This window comes from Saccopteryx bilineata, chromosome 1 (assembly GCF_036850765.1).
Source record: "Saccopteryx bilineata isolate mSacBil1 chromosome 1, mSacBil1_pri_phased_curated, whole genome shotgun sequence".
Classification (NCBI taxonomy): domain Eukaryota; kingdom Metazoa; phylum Chordata; class Mammalia; order Chiroptera; family Emballonuridae; genus Saccopteryx; species Saccopteryx bilineata.
This window is the reverse complement of record NC_089490.1, coordinates 84,928,309-84,940,704: the sequence shown is the minus strand read 5'-3', so window position 1 is coordinate 84,940,704 and position 12,396 is coordinate 84,928,309. Positions and strand designations below refer to the sequence as shown.

General features: G+C 50.7%; 2 protein-coding genes and 1 non-coding gene across 7 annotated transcripts in view; 1 reads left to right on the top strand and 2 right to left on the bottom strand.

Moving 5' to 3' along the window:
• POLDIP3 (DNA polymerase delta interacting protein 3) overlaps positions 1 to 7,091 on the bottom strand; it is a 35,500-nt gene extending 28,409 nt beyond the window's left edge. For 2 of the 4 annotated variants that reach the window (XM_066256173.1, XM_066256182.1), the window contains exons 1-3: positions 6,953 to 7,090; positions 5,866 to 6,013; positions 5,610 to 5,741 (exon numbers count right to left, since the gene is read on the bottom strand). In XM_066256173.1, coding sequence (XP_066112270.1) covers positions 5,610 to 5,741; positions 5,866 to 6,013; positions 6,953 to 6,992 — 320 coding nt within the window. In that variant the 5' untranslated portion in view covers positions 6,993 to 7,090. Of the gene's footprint in view, positions 1 to 5,609; positions 5,742 to 5,865; positions 6,014 to 6,952 lie in introns of all 4 variants that reach the window. The other 2 variants (XM_066256193.1, XM_066256203.1) reach the window with 1 other exon arrangement.
• Positions 7,092 to 7,389: 298 nt separating this feature from the next.
• Positions 7,390 to 7,539, top strand: LOC136321492 (U12 minor spliceosomal RNA). The gene has a single exon (XR_010728687.1). It is a non-coding gene; the product is annotated as a U12 minor spliceosomal RNA (small nuclear RNA).
• A 3,629-nt stretch (positions 7,540 to 11,168) lies between these two features.
• CYB5R3 (cytochrome b5 reductase 3) overlaps positions 11,169 to 12,396 on the bottom strand; it is a 28,155-nt gene continuing 26,927 nt past the window's right edge. For both annotated transcript variants that reach the window (XM_066256149.1, XM_066256158.1), the window contains exon 9: positions 11,169 to 12,306. In XM_066256149.1, the coding sequence (XP_066112246.1) occupies positions 12,134 to 12,306 (173 nt within the window). In that variant the 3' untranslated portion in view covers positions 11,169 to 12,133. The remainder of the gene's footprint in view (positions 12,307 to 12,396) is intronic.

Here is a 12,396-nt window from a genome sequence, read left to right as displayed (position 1 = left end):
GACTCCTGCTTTAGTAAAGTCAAAGTTTGTGGGGGACACTATAAGTAACTGGACACCTGTAGGGCAGTGGGCAGGCGTAAGAGGCCCAGGGTGTCTGGGAAGAGTAGTGTGTCAAAGGGCATTCTAGGCAGACTGGAAAATGCCCACTACAGCCTAGCTTGGGGCTTCTCTGCTCTTGCAGCTCTGGCAGCAGGAGACACTGAGCTTACCTCCACCCCCATCCCCCACAAGGCATTCTTTCACTCCTCCCAGATCACTTCCACAGCTGGAAGCGCCCTCCTAGGAGCATTCAATAGCTGAAAGCTTCCATTAAGGCACTTACCATGCTGCTGCACAAAGATGTGTTTACAGCCTGCATTTCCTGCAGGACTAAAGCTTCTGAGAGCACATCCTGCAGCTCCTCACCACTGTCAATCCAGCAGCAGCAGCAAAGGCTCAAAGGGCTTTCAGATCTACCCAGGCTCCTATCAATCATTATCCTTCCAGAATCACAGCCTCAGTTGCCTTCACCTCCATCTCCTCTGTAAGAACCAAATCATAAAGCTAGTAGCATGGCTGGGATTCCAGGTCTATCTGACTCCAGAGCCCACAGTTTTTCCATTATATTGATAATAGGCTCCAAGCTTCCCTCCTTCCCACTCCAAGCCCCAGGGGAGGTGAGAGAAGTTGAGATGACTGGCCCTGACCATGCGCAGCAGGAGCTTCAGGAAAGGAGGACAGTACAAATAGAATCAGGCTGCATACACACCAACAGTGGAAGACTTACTTGATGAGCACACCTACCGGCCTGAGCAGTAAGTCTAAGTCATAAACTCTGACACAGCTCCTTTAACACTCACAACTTTGAGAATTAGATTATCCTTATTTTATAGAGGAAAAAACTGAGATTCAAGGCGAGAATCCTACATCACAGAGCTATAACGGTGAAGGCTAGATTTGAACTTTACTGTGTCTACTTAAAGTACCGATAATTAAGCACGGTTCAAAAATAAAAGACCAGACAGACCTTGAAGAGTTAAAGAAAGGTAAGAACTGTCCTCAGGCTAAGGAAAATCTTAGCCTGGAACAAAGCACATTCTCTAGTGACCAAGGATGACCACACACTTGGAACCCACACACTATACTGCTTGTCGGGCAAAAACACACACACACACACACAAAACCTAAAAAAAATCCACCCCAAAAATACCAGCCTTGTGCTAGGGTATTTTATGTATGAAACAGCGCAAAAGGTACATATGGGGTAGGGAGGTGATGTAGCTGCGTTAAGTTACTTTCCCTAATTCCATGCATTCAGTTCCCTGGTTACACCAGTTCTTTTCAACACATCTCTTTAACAGCTTTAGGGGGTTTCAGTGTTCAGGTTTTTTATAATCACTGCTCTTCTTCCTGCATAAAAAGACAGCTATTTATCCCAGCAGGTCGCAGTGCTACTTATAAGGCAGGCATTAGTCATCAGGAATTTTTCAAATAAACACCCCTGCTAGGAATAGGTCTTTAGAGTCAATTATGTTACCCTCCTGGTCAAAAGAACTGTTGAGGGTTCCCTAACAAAGTTCCACTCCTCAGCAGAGACCCTGGTCTGCCCCCAACTTCTGCCTACAGCCTCACCTCTAACTGCAGACTATCAGATTGTTCTAGAAACGCATCCTGCATTTTTGGCCTCAGTAGATGTCTGGGAGGAGGGAAGAGGGGCAGTTTGAGCATTAACTGCCCAAACCTATCACACCCAAAACAGTGCATAACTGCACTGTGTCCAGACACACTCGCCAGGTATTCCCCAGGCCTTGGGAAGAGAGTGCTGTGGGTGTGAAGGTAGATGTCCCACTGTGGCCCGAGCTCCCCCCACAGACCCCAACTGGAGCCTAGACTCTTGTGAAGACTAAAAGGGTCTGCATGGGAACAGGAATGCCTCACCCTCATGGCCCTATCTGTGGAGGGAAGAGTGGCAGCCAGAGGTCTCTGGACATATGTCTAGTCCAAAGGATTCAGGCCAATGACAGGAGCATGAATTATTCTGAAGTGGATTTTAAGTCATGGTGGTCTCTGGGTTACAGTACATTTGTGTTGAGATCACCATTACAGAGAGAAAACACATACTGAGGGGCAATTCTAAATTAGCTATGTTAGAGATGTAAAGAAAAACACACTAATTCTTACTCTCCAAGAGTCTTGTGCAGATGTTTCATTTTAATTGATTTTGAGAGAGAGAGACAGAGACAGACAGACAGACAGACGTCGCCTTGTTCCACATATTCATGCCATCATTGATTGAGTCTTTTAAGTGTCCTGACAGGGGATCAAACCTGTAACCTCTCTGCATGTTGGGATGAGCCTATAACCAACTCAACTACCTGGCCTGGGCCAGATGTTTCATTTTAAATCTTAATTGTTCCCCTCTAAATTATGTAATATGGTAGCTAGTTTTCCTTTTCTTTGTTTTAGGTATACATTTCCTTTATTTCAACACAGAAACAAGCAGTGAGGACCCAGACCAGGGCCCTGGCCTGAACTGAAAAGCTCTCTAACTCCCTCCCCCCATGGCTCCAAGGACTCCCCAGATAGGGCATGTTGCCCAGGGCTGCTCAACTCCAATACACTCAAGGCCCAACTTTCCAGCTAAGGCTGCCTGCCACCTTCATCTAACTACACGGATGCAGTGAACAGAGCACCATCCTCTGAGAATTAAACTAATCAAACCAGAGGGTATCCTAGCTGACTTAAATCAGCTATGCTCTCATAGCCAAAGGAAAAAACTGACCAGAGGAGCAGATCTGCACAGCAGCTGGTGCCCAGTGCTGTCCAGAGCAGACCCAGGCATAAGGCTTCAGCAACACAAGTCACTAGAAATGTGCTGTGCCTGGGGAACAACAGTGCCTCACCATGGCCTGGATGAAGCAGCTCTCAAAACGAAGTAATCAAGGAAACCTGTGCTAACTAATTGGGGCCTAGGTAATAATAATGACCCCTTTCTTGACTTATAAGATTCAATGAAGCCTGACCAGGCGGTGGTGCAGTGGACAGAGCATCGGACTAGAATGCAGAGGACCCAGGTTCAAGACCCCGAGGTCACCAGCGTAAATGCGGGCTCATCTGGTTTGAGCAAAGCTCACCAGCTTAGACCCAAGGTTGCTGGCAAAGGGTTGCTCGAGCAAGGGGTTACTCGGTCTGCTGAAGGCCCATAGTCAAGGCACATATGAGAAAGCAATCAATGAACAACTAAAGTGCCACAACAAAAAACTGATGATTGATGCTTCTGATCTCTCTCCGTTCCTGTCTGTCCCTATCTGTCCCTCCCTCTGACTTTCTGTCTCTGTATAAAAAATAAAAAAGATTCAATGAACATAAAACAGAATGGCTGCTGTAAGTACAAGCACATTTCACGCCCTGTGGGGCAAGAGGTTATTCACACTTCCACAGGCTCCATCTTTGGCTATTTCCATTAAGAGGAAGGAAATTTTCTGAAATAATCATAGGTTCTTCCTAAATTATTAAGATCAAAGTTCCTGGGATACCCATGGAAGTTCCCAGTAAAGAATCTTCCAGTAAGTATATAAAATAGACTATATTTACTGTAGGAAATGACATTTGTTCAGACCTTTTAAATTTCTTGACAGGAACCCCCAGATCTAGTTTTTCTCTCTGTTGGTTATGCAAGTAAAATAAAAATGGGGATTCCGGCAGGTTTAATAAAACACAGCACGCAGCCCAGTTTCTTCCACAACAATCTCTTTGCCGTCCTTTTCTCCAACCCAAACTTCACATAATAGCAAAGCAATACAGTCAGTCCCTGGCCATATCATGGTTCACTTTTCGCAGTCTCACTGTATCACCGATTTTTTTTTTTTCATTTTTCCGAAGCTGGAAATAGGGAGGCAGTCAGACAGACTCCCGCATGCGCCCAACTAGGATCCACCCGGCACGCCCACTAGGGGGCGATGCTCTGCCCATCCGAGGGTTGCTCTGTTGCATCCAGAGCCGTTCTAGAGCCTGAGGCAGAGGCCACAGAGCCATCTTCAGCGCCCGGGCCAACCTTGCTCCAATGGATCCTTGGCTGTGGGTGGGGAAGAGAGAAACAAAGAGGAAGGAGAGGGGGAGGGGTGGAGAAGCAGATGGGCACCTCTCCTGTGTGCCCTGGCCGGAAATCGAACCCGGACTTCCGCACGCCAGGCCGATGCTCTACCACTGAGCCAACCAGCCAGGGCTTTTTTTTTTTTTTTTTTTTTTACAGATACAGAGAATGAGTGAGAGAGAGGGATAGACAAACAGGAACGGAGAGAGATGAGAAGCATTAATCATTAGTTTTTCATTGCGCGTTGCAACACCTTAGTTGTTCATTGATTGCTTTCTCATATGTGCCTTGACCAGGGGCCTTCAGCAGACCAAGTAACCCCTTGCTGGAGCCAGCGACCTTGGGTTCAAGCTGGTGGGATTTTGCTCAAACCAGATGAGCCCGTGCTCAAGCTGGCGACCTCGGGGTCTCGAACCTGGGTCCTCTGCATCCCAGTCCGACACTCTATCCACTGCGCCACCGCCTGGTCAGGCCTCATTGACACTTCTGAAGTACTTTAGATATATTAATTCACTTAGTCCTGACAATAAATAACCCAATGAAGTACTGCCTACATTTTTAAGGAAATGGTTAAGTAATTGCATAAGATCATATGGAAAGTGGGAGATGCAGGGAATTGAACCCTGGAAATCTGACTCCAGCCTGTCCAGGGCGGGTTCTAGCTTCTACTCCTATAAGGAAAGGCCCATGATAATTGCCATCTCTTGCTGAGCACTTACTACCTAGTACAAAATTTAAAATATGCATCATATTTAAAAATATATCCATATAGCCCTGACCGGTTGGCTCAGCGGTAGAGCATTGGCCTAGCGTGCGGAGGACCCGGGTTCGATTCCCGGCCAGGGCACACAGGAGAAGCGCCCATTTGCTTCTCCACCCCTCCACCGCGCTTTCCTCTCTGTCTCTCTCTTCCCCTCCCGCAGCCAAGGCTCCATTGGAGCAAAGATGGCCCGGGCGCTGGGCATGGCTCTGTGGCCTGTGCCTCAGGCGCTAGAGTGGCTCTGGTCGCAATATGGCGACGCCCAGGATGGGCAGAGCATCGCCCCTGGTGGGCGTGCCGGGTGGATCCCAGTCGGGCGCATGCGGGAGTCTGTCTGACTGTCTCTCCCTGTTTCCAGCTTCAGAAAAATGAAAATAAATAAATAAATAAAAATATATCCATATATTTTAGAGACTTGGCCATTCTTACATTCTTATATTTAATCCTCTCAAGGATCTACCAGCAACCATTATCACAAATGAGGAAACTGCTCAGCTCAGAAGTCCTCTGGCCAGGGAGGCACAGAATCCCACAACGGGGACTGCCAAGGACCAGGTCCGCCAGGCTGCACACACCCAGCTTCCTGCAGCCCCATCCGCTGCCCAACACGAGACTCTGCACCCGTCCACACCAAAACGAACAGACCTGACCAACAGAGACCACCCGCAGCCGGAGTCAGGAGAAGGGGCTGCAGAGAGCCCGTGGGGGGCCGGCTCACTCAGCAACTGATAAGCAGACCCACGAAACCCGCGGATTTAGAAGTGGCAGAGGCCTGACCTGTGGTGGCGCAGTGGATAAAGCGTCGACCTGGAAATGCTGAGGTCGCCGGTTCGAAACCCTGGGCTTGCCTGGTCAAGGCACATATGATGCTTCCAGCTGCTCCCCCCCCTCTGTCTCTCCCTCTCCTCTCTAAAAAAAAAAAAATAAAAAAAAAAATGAATAAATAGAAGTGGCAGAGGACCCAGCCCCGCTCCACAGGATGTTCCAGAGGGAAGACCTAGGGGAGAACCGCCCCGGGGGAACGGGCGAGGACCTCAGTCTCCAGGGACTGCGCGGAGCCGGAGTCATGGGCAGGGCTGGCCGGTCCTGAGCAGGGTGACCGGCTCCCTTCCACACAGCGAGGGGATCTCCTTTCCAGCAACGGCACCGGAAGTAATAATACACATGTGCGGAGTGAAGGTCTGAGAAAACAATGTGTAACCACCTCTGCAGTCGGCTATTTACAAACATTTAAACTGCTCACGTGCTGGAAGACCACACGCCAAGTCCCAACTCGTTCACACGGGGGAAGTGGCGCTCGCAGTGGCCCGAGGTGACCCACCCAGGAGGGTCCCGAGGAAGTTCGGGGCGCATGCTGCAGGCCATCGCCGCCGCTCCGCACACTGGCCCGGCCTCCCTCGAAAACCCGGGACCCACAAGCACCGGCCAGCCTCCGTCCGCCCCGGTTCCTGACCGCGCCTGAGGCCACCTCCGCTCTCGGTGGCCTCGGCCAGGTCACTCTACCTCCCACCCTCGAGCTCCACGTCTGTAAAACGGAGACAGCACGGCTAGCGGGACGATAAGGTTGGGAAAGACCAACAGAGACAGTTGTCTCCACGAAAGCGCTGTGAGTCCCCAAAACGCCGCACGCAGGGAAGCGAGTGCTCACAGAAGCGGCACGGAGAGGGGACCCGGGCGAGGGACGTGGAAATGAAAGGTCCGGGCAGGGTCTGGGCAAGTCGCTTCTCCGCCGAAGTTTCATCGTCCTAATTCTAAGACCGCGCTGGGAGAAGCGAGGCCCAAGTGCCTGTCTTCTCAGGAGACAGGGTTGCACTTGGGAGACCCTCAGGAGGCCAGATGGCAGGCCGCGCCTTCCCGCACGACCCCCCGCGGCCCCTCCCACGAGCAGGGCACCCTGGCCCCACCAGCCTCCCCAGTCCGCCGGAGCGACGGCGCCTGCAGCCAGTGGGCGGCCAGATCCAAGACTGTGGCGGCGGCGGCGGCCGGGCCAATGAACAGCGGGCCTACTGCAGGGGGCGGGCGCAAGCGGCCCTCAGCGTCAAGCTCGGACCGCTCCCTCCTCGGCCCCGAGCCCCGCTAGGCCGCGGGCCCTAACCCCGAAGGGAGAAAAGGCCACTCACCGTCCCTTTGCCGCAGCCCCGCGCTTCCGGATGAGTTCATCCAAGGAAATATCCGCCATCTTTCACCACAAGACAGCTTAGATTCCCTCAGCCCTCAAGCCCGCCCCTTCGGCTGCTACGAAGCGACTAGCTGTTTCCGGCGTTTGGTCGACGAACTCTCGCGATAGCTCAAATTAGGCAAGAGCCGGAAGAGGCGGGACGCTACCCGTGAGCCTTAGCGACGCAGACTGCTTATCTACATACGCTGAGTCGGATCATTATCATCCTTTATCCTCCCCGGACGGACAAGTAAAATGAAAAGTGACATAAAATATTAACTAATATTAATATCAACTTCAAAGGATCAGGTATCTCAGATCAACGGTCAACTTTGATACTCACCGTAGAGCTAATGAGAATAAGATTCATTACGTAGGAAGCACTAGCCTTATTTCTTTATGCCTTAAACTTATGAGTAAGGAAAATAACGATTCGGGGTGACGCCCGAATCCTCACTGCTAATGTGAGACGAATTTTTGAGCGGGTAAAGGTTGCCCCTAAGGTGACCCGCCTACTTTGCGGGATGCCTGGGAGTCGCGATCTGCCCGTCCCTTTTATTTCTAAAAAGTAGAATTGTCTGAAGTTTTAGAGTAGGAGTTGGAAGGGTTGTTATATTGTCGGAAATAGCTTACTCCACGTTGTCTTTGTCTTAAGAAGTGGGCAGTATTTATCGTTTTCGGCTCGAGAAACTGTTCTCTGTATAGGCTATGAACCTGCGGATGACGATCCTAGCTAGTTCCCCTGAAACCTCGCCCTATATCCTGCTGCTTAGTTTTAGTTGAGAAATAACGGTTAAGTGCAGCTCGCTGCTGCACACTGGAGGCGCTCGCGTGGTGGCTTAAAATGCAGTGAGTGCTCAACAGGGGTGAGAGGCGGAGGAGGATTGCCTAGCTCACATCCCAGGGGCCACACTTGGCCCTTCAGAAGCAAATGGCTTCACCTCTTTGTGCCCGTCTCTGTGATCTGTAAAACTGGGCAGATAGTACAGGTCGCAGCAGGTCGTTGAGAGGGTAAAATAGACTGGTTTATTAAAAGTGTTCCATACGTGGAATTGCCTTGATGCGATCCCAGCCTCCAGCAGCAAGCTCGACATGTTTGTCGAATCAATAAAAAATACATGCAAAGTCTTTAGAACAGAGTGGACTTAATGCTCTGAGTTGTTGTTGTAGCTATTATTTTATTAGTCCATACTGAGTGGAGTTACGTACTCTTTAAAAAAATTAAGTTCGCATTGGTTAAGGAGTTATATATTCTTGACATTACCAAAAAAAAAAAAAAAAACCCAAAAAACGTGGCATCAGAAACTCCATGGAAAAACTGGGCAAGAGCTGGTAAAGTCAGATGGTCTGGGGTTGGGCCCAAGAGAGAGAAAGGGAATTCAGATCCCACCTGGGTGGCTGTGACTGGGTGCTGGCTGGACCATGGCCGGCAGGTGTAGAAGAACCAGGAAGCAGCCAGAGGACACAGGAGTTAGAGCCCTGTTGTGCCTTAAGTGAGATGTGAAAATGTCATTTCAATGATTTTTTTATTTTTAAGCCAGCACATTAGGGTCATTAACTGAGATCAACTTATGCTGGGATTCTCAGGGGAATGGACTTCCCCCACGGGCATTTCTGAGCTTTGTGGGGTCATGTTTGGTCATCTGGATACAGGGATCTGGTCAGGTGGAGGTGGGGACTGTCTTCCATCGCATACGACATTCTTGGAACCAAGAGGTCCCGTGGCAATTCTCAGAGCCAGAGTTCACTCCATTTCTTGTATGGATATGCAGGACTTTTTGTCTGGTGTGAAAAGACATGGAATTACCAGCAATGCAGCTGCGTGGCAACCAAGGAATTGGGTCTGGCTTTGTTTAGAAATTAACCAAGAATTGTGCCTTTCCTGGGAAAACTTGGCCCGGGTCAGTAGAGCCCAGGAGCCCAGCTGCATTTCCGGCTGTGACAGATCAGGGACCTGGCATTTGGGCAAACCCCCGTCCCACCCCTCTTTTGGGGGGAACTTGGGCAGCATTTATGTGCTGGAATGTGCATCATTTTATAAATTTCTTTTCTTTCTTGCTCTTTTATAATTTAGTTAGAGCTGCGTGTGTGTGTGTGTGTGTGTGTGTGTGTGATTAAATTCTGTGTGTAGACAGGCTGTTATAAGATAAACAGGGTGTCAATGGTGGGGGGAGGGCTGGATGAGGAGGGTGGAGGGACTGAGCAAAATAGGAGAAAAACTCATGGACAGGGACAACAGTATCATGATTGTTGCAGGGGGAAGACGGAAGAGAGTATAGGGGGATAAATGGTGATGGATGGAGATTTGACTTGGGGTGAACACACAATGCAGTGTACAGAAAACTATAGTAATGTTGTAGAATTGTGCACTTGAAACCTGTAATTTTGTTAACCAGTGTCACCCCAATATATTCAATTAAAAAATAAAATGTGGCCTGACCTGTGGTGGCGCAGTGGATAAAGCGTTGACCTGGAAATGCTGAGGTCGCCGGTTCGAAACCCCAGGCTTGCCTGGTTAAGGCACATATGGGAGTTGATGCTTCCTGCTCCTCCCCCCCTTCTCTCTCTCTGTCTCTCTCTCCTCTCCCTCTCCTTTCTAAAATGAATAAATAAATAAAAATTTAAAAAAATAAAAAAATATTAAAAAATAAAATGTGTATGAATTTAAAAAGAAAAAAAGGGGTATCAGGTCTGAGAGGGCAGAGAATCACTGACCTAGTCCACACACCCATTTGCAGATAGGGAAACTGAGACTAGGAAAGAGAAAGAAAACCTAGTCCAATTCATGCCCTTCTTCCCTGCTCCCAAAGGCAGCATCTATTGGGCTCAGGCAGGTGTACATTCAGACCTCTACCTTCAGGATGTCTTCTCATCTTCCAGATGGAGACAGAAATGAGAAGACCTACTGTTTGTCCAGGGCTCCAAAGAGCCCAGCACACTGCAGTTATAGAGAAGGACCATTAGAGCCTGGGATTCCCAGGCTCAGTCCTTTCCTGCCCATTGGGGATAGAATAAAGGTGAGTTGAGAGGAAAAGGGGGTATCCCTGGTCCCTGAGGTTTAGCCCCAGTCATTTTTTCCTGTGAACTCCCCCACCCCCTCCTCTTCCCCACTTTATTCCAGCCACACTGGCCTTCACTGTGTTCCTTGGGCCTTCTCACATGTTCCTGCCCCAGGGCCTTTGTACTTGCTGGTCACTCCACTCCAGTCTCATCTGCACTATCCCCTCAGCCAACTGCCTCTGATCTGAAATCTATTCTGAGTTGTTCAGAACACAAAGCCTCTGCACTTGCTGTTCCCAACGCCTTGAACACCCATTCCAGCGGGCCCAGATCCATCCCATCACATCCCAGCAGTGTCATCTCCAGAAGGGGCCTCCCTGCTGCTTATTCTCACAGTCTCATCACTGTCTTTCATTTGTCTGGTGTTTCTCATCAGCACCCCAGGAGCAGGGAAGCACTTCAGAGCAGCCACTGATTCCCCAGCACTTGGAACAGTTCATGAATGAATGTGGCAACTAGTGAGTGCCCCTTCCTCTTGGAACCTTCCACGGGCAGTGACACTGGCTTCCCCACAGGCTCCGCCTTCAACCCAAAGCCATTCATTGCTGAGCCTCAGTCTCTCCAGCAGAAAATAGGGCTAATGACTTCTGCCTACTTCTGTCATGGCTGTCAGGAGGAGAAAGCAAAAAGGAAGATGCTGGGACATCTGGAGTTGTCCAAAGATAGGCCTGAAGACACCTTGTAAAGTCTCTCACCTCAATGAGATATGAATGATGCCAGGCACAGGGGGTGGGGTAAAGCTGGCCTTCTGGGGTCTACAGCCCCTGGCCTGACCTTCTGCCTCCAGGAATCTGTCCTAAAAGAAACTTATTTACAAAATCCGCAAACTGGAAACCATATGGGACTCGCTATATTCTAAATCATGATCCATTTGAGTTGATGGTGAGTGCATGATGACAAGGAGAGCTCTTCTGACATTGGGGGAAAGCAGCGGCCACGTGGCGGGTCATTGGCTTCATTAGTCATCAGTGTCTGCCTCTGGGTGTCTGGTATCATTTTCTGCTGTGTGTACTTTTCTGTACTCTCCAAATGCCAGGTCCTGTGCAGCCCCTTTCTGTCTCCCCTCCCTGCCAACCCCACAGGGACATAGGTCACAGCCTCAAGGAGCCACACAAGGGTTAATATTAGCAAACTTTTATTTCAATGTTTTTTTCTGCTCATAAATGACTCTGAAAAAGCCAATATGCAAAAGGCTAACCCACTACTGTCTAAAGGCAGTGTCGAGGCCACTGAGAATGTGGCTCAGACAAGAGGCTCTGCTGAGAATCTCCCCCATGTAGGGGTGCAGGCAGCAGGAGGGATGGGTTTGGGACAGAGGACTAAATAACATTAGCTCTGTCTTAGCTCTGCCATCAGGGCTGGTGGCCCAGGACCCTCAAATGGTCAATCTAACCGCTGAGCTGACAGCTTTGAACTCCCAAAGCTGCTGAACATGTGGGTGCGTTGGGGAAAATGTGGAGGCTTCGAGGGCCCATGTGCCAGCCAGAGGGGCCCTCGGCCAGCTCCTCCTTCCCGGCCCTGGGGTGGGGGGAGCCGCTCACCCTCAGCGGTCCTTGCCAAGAGGACTTCTGGGGGGTACCTGACACTCAGTGTCACATGCTGAGGCCTGGCCTGAGGCAGGCAGTGAGGGGCAGCAGACGAGGGTCCCAAGGTGGCGGCAGGGCATTCTCTGACACCTGCATCTCTGGACTGCCTGTATATTTATGTTTATTTCCAGACTGTGGTCTGCTCTGGGAGGAGTGGGTGGGACACGGTGCTGGTGGCCTTCGCCCAGTATGTGTGTGGGGGGTGAGGAAAGGACAAGACCTGGCCTGGGCATCAAGGGTAAGAACCAGTGATGCTCAGACAGGAACCTGCCCTGGAACGTGGCTGTGGTGGCCCAGTGTAACAGAACCATGTTCCCAAAGGGGCCCCTTGGAGGCTAGCTCAGCAGGGTGACCACCCAGGCACAGGGAGGCCAGGCTGAGCCCAGGGCCACTGTGGGAGATAGGAGGGGGGAAGCAACCTTAAAGATGGCAGGGAGGGGTGGGTGCGGACAGGGCGTGTGAGGACGCAGGGAGAGTGTACAGCCAGTACCCAGCCATCAGAAGGTGAAGCAGCGCTCCTTGGGGTGGCCCACCCGGTCCAGGTTGGGCAGGCAGGCATACTGGATCATGGGCGGGGGTCCGCACATCAGTACCAGCGGCTCCTCCTCGGGGGGCGGAAGGTGGTCCCGGATCATCTCCTCATTCACAAAGCCCTCGCTGTAGTCCCAACCTGCGGGGTGGGAAGCTGGGTGAGCCCAAGTATGGTGCTAGGACTGACTGCGGGCTGCTCACCTGCCCGACACCCCTCCCATGGGCGATG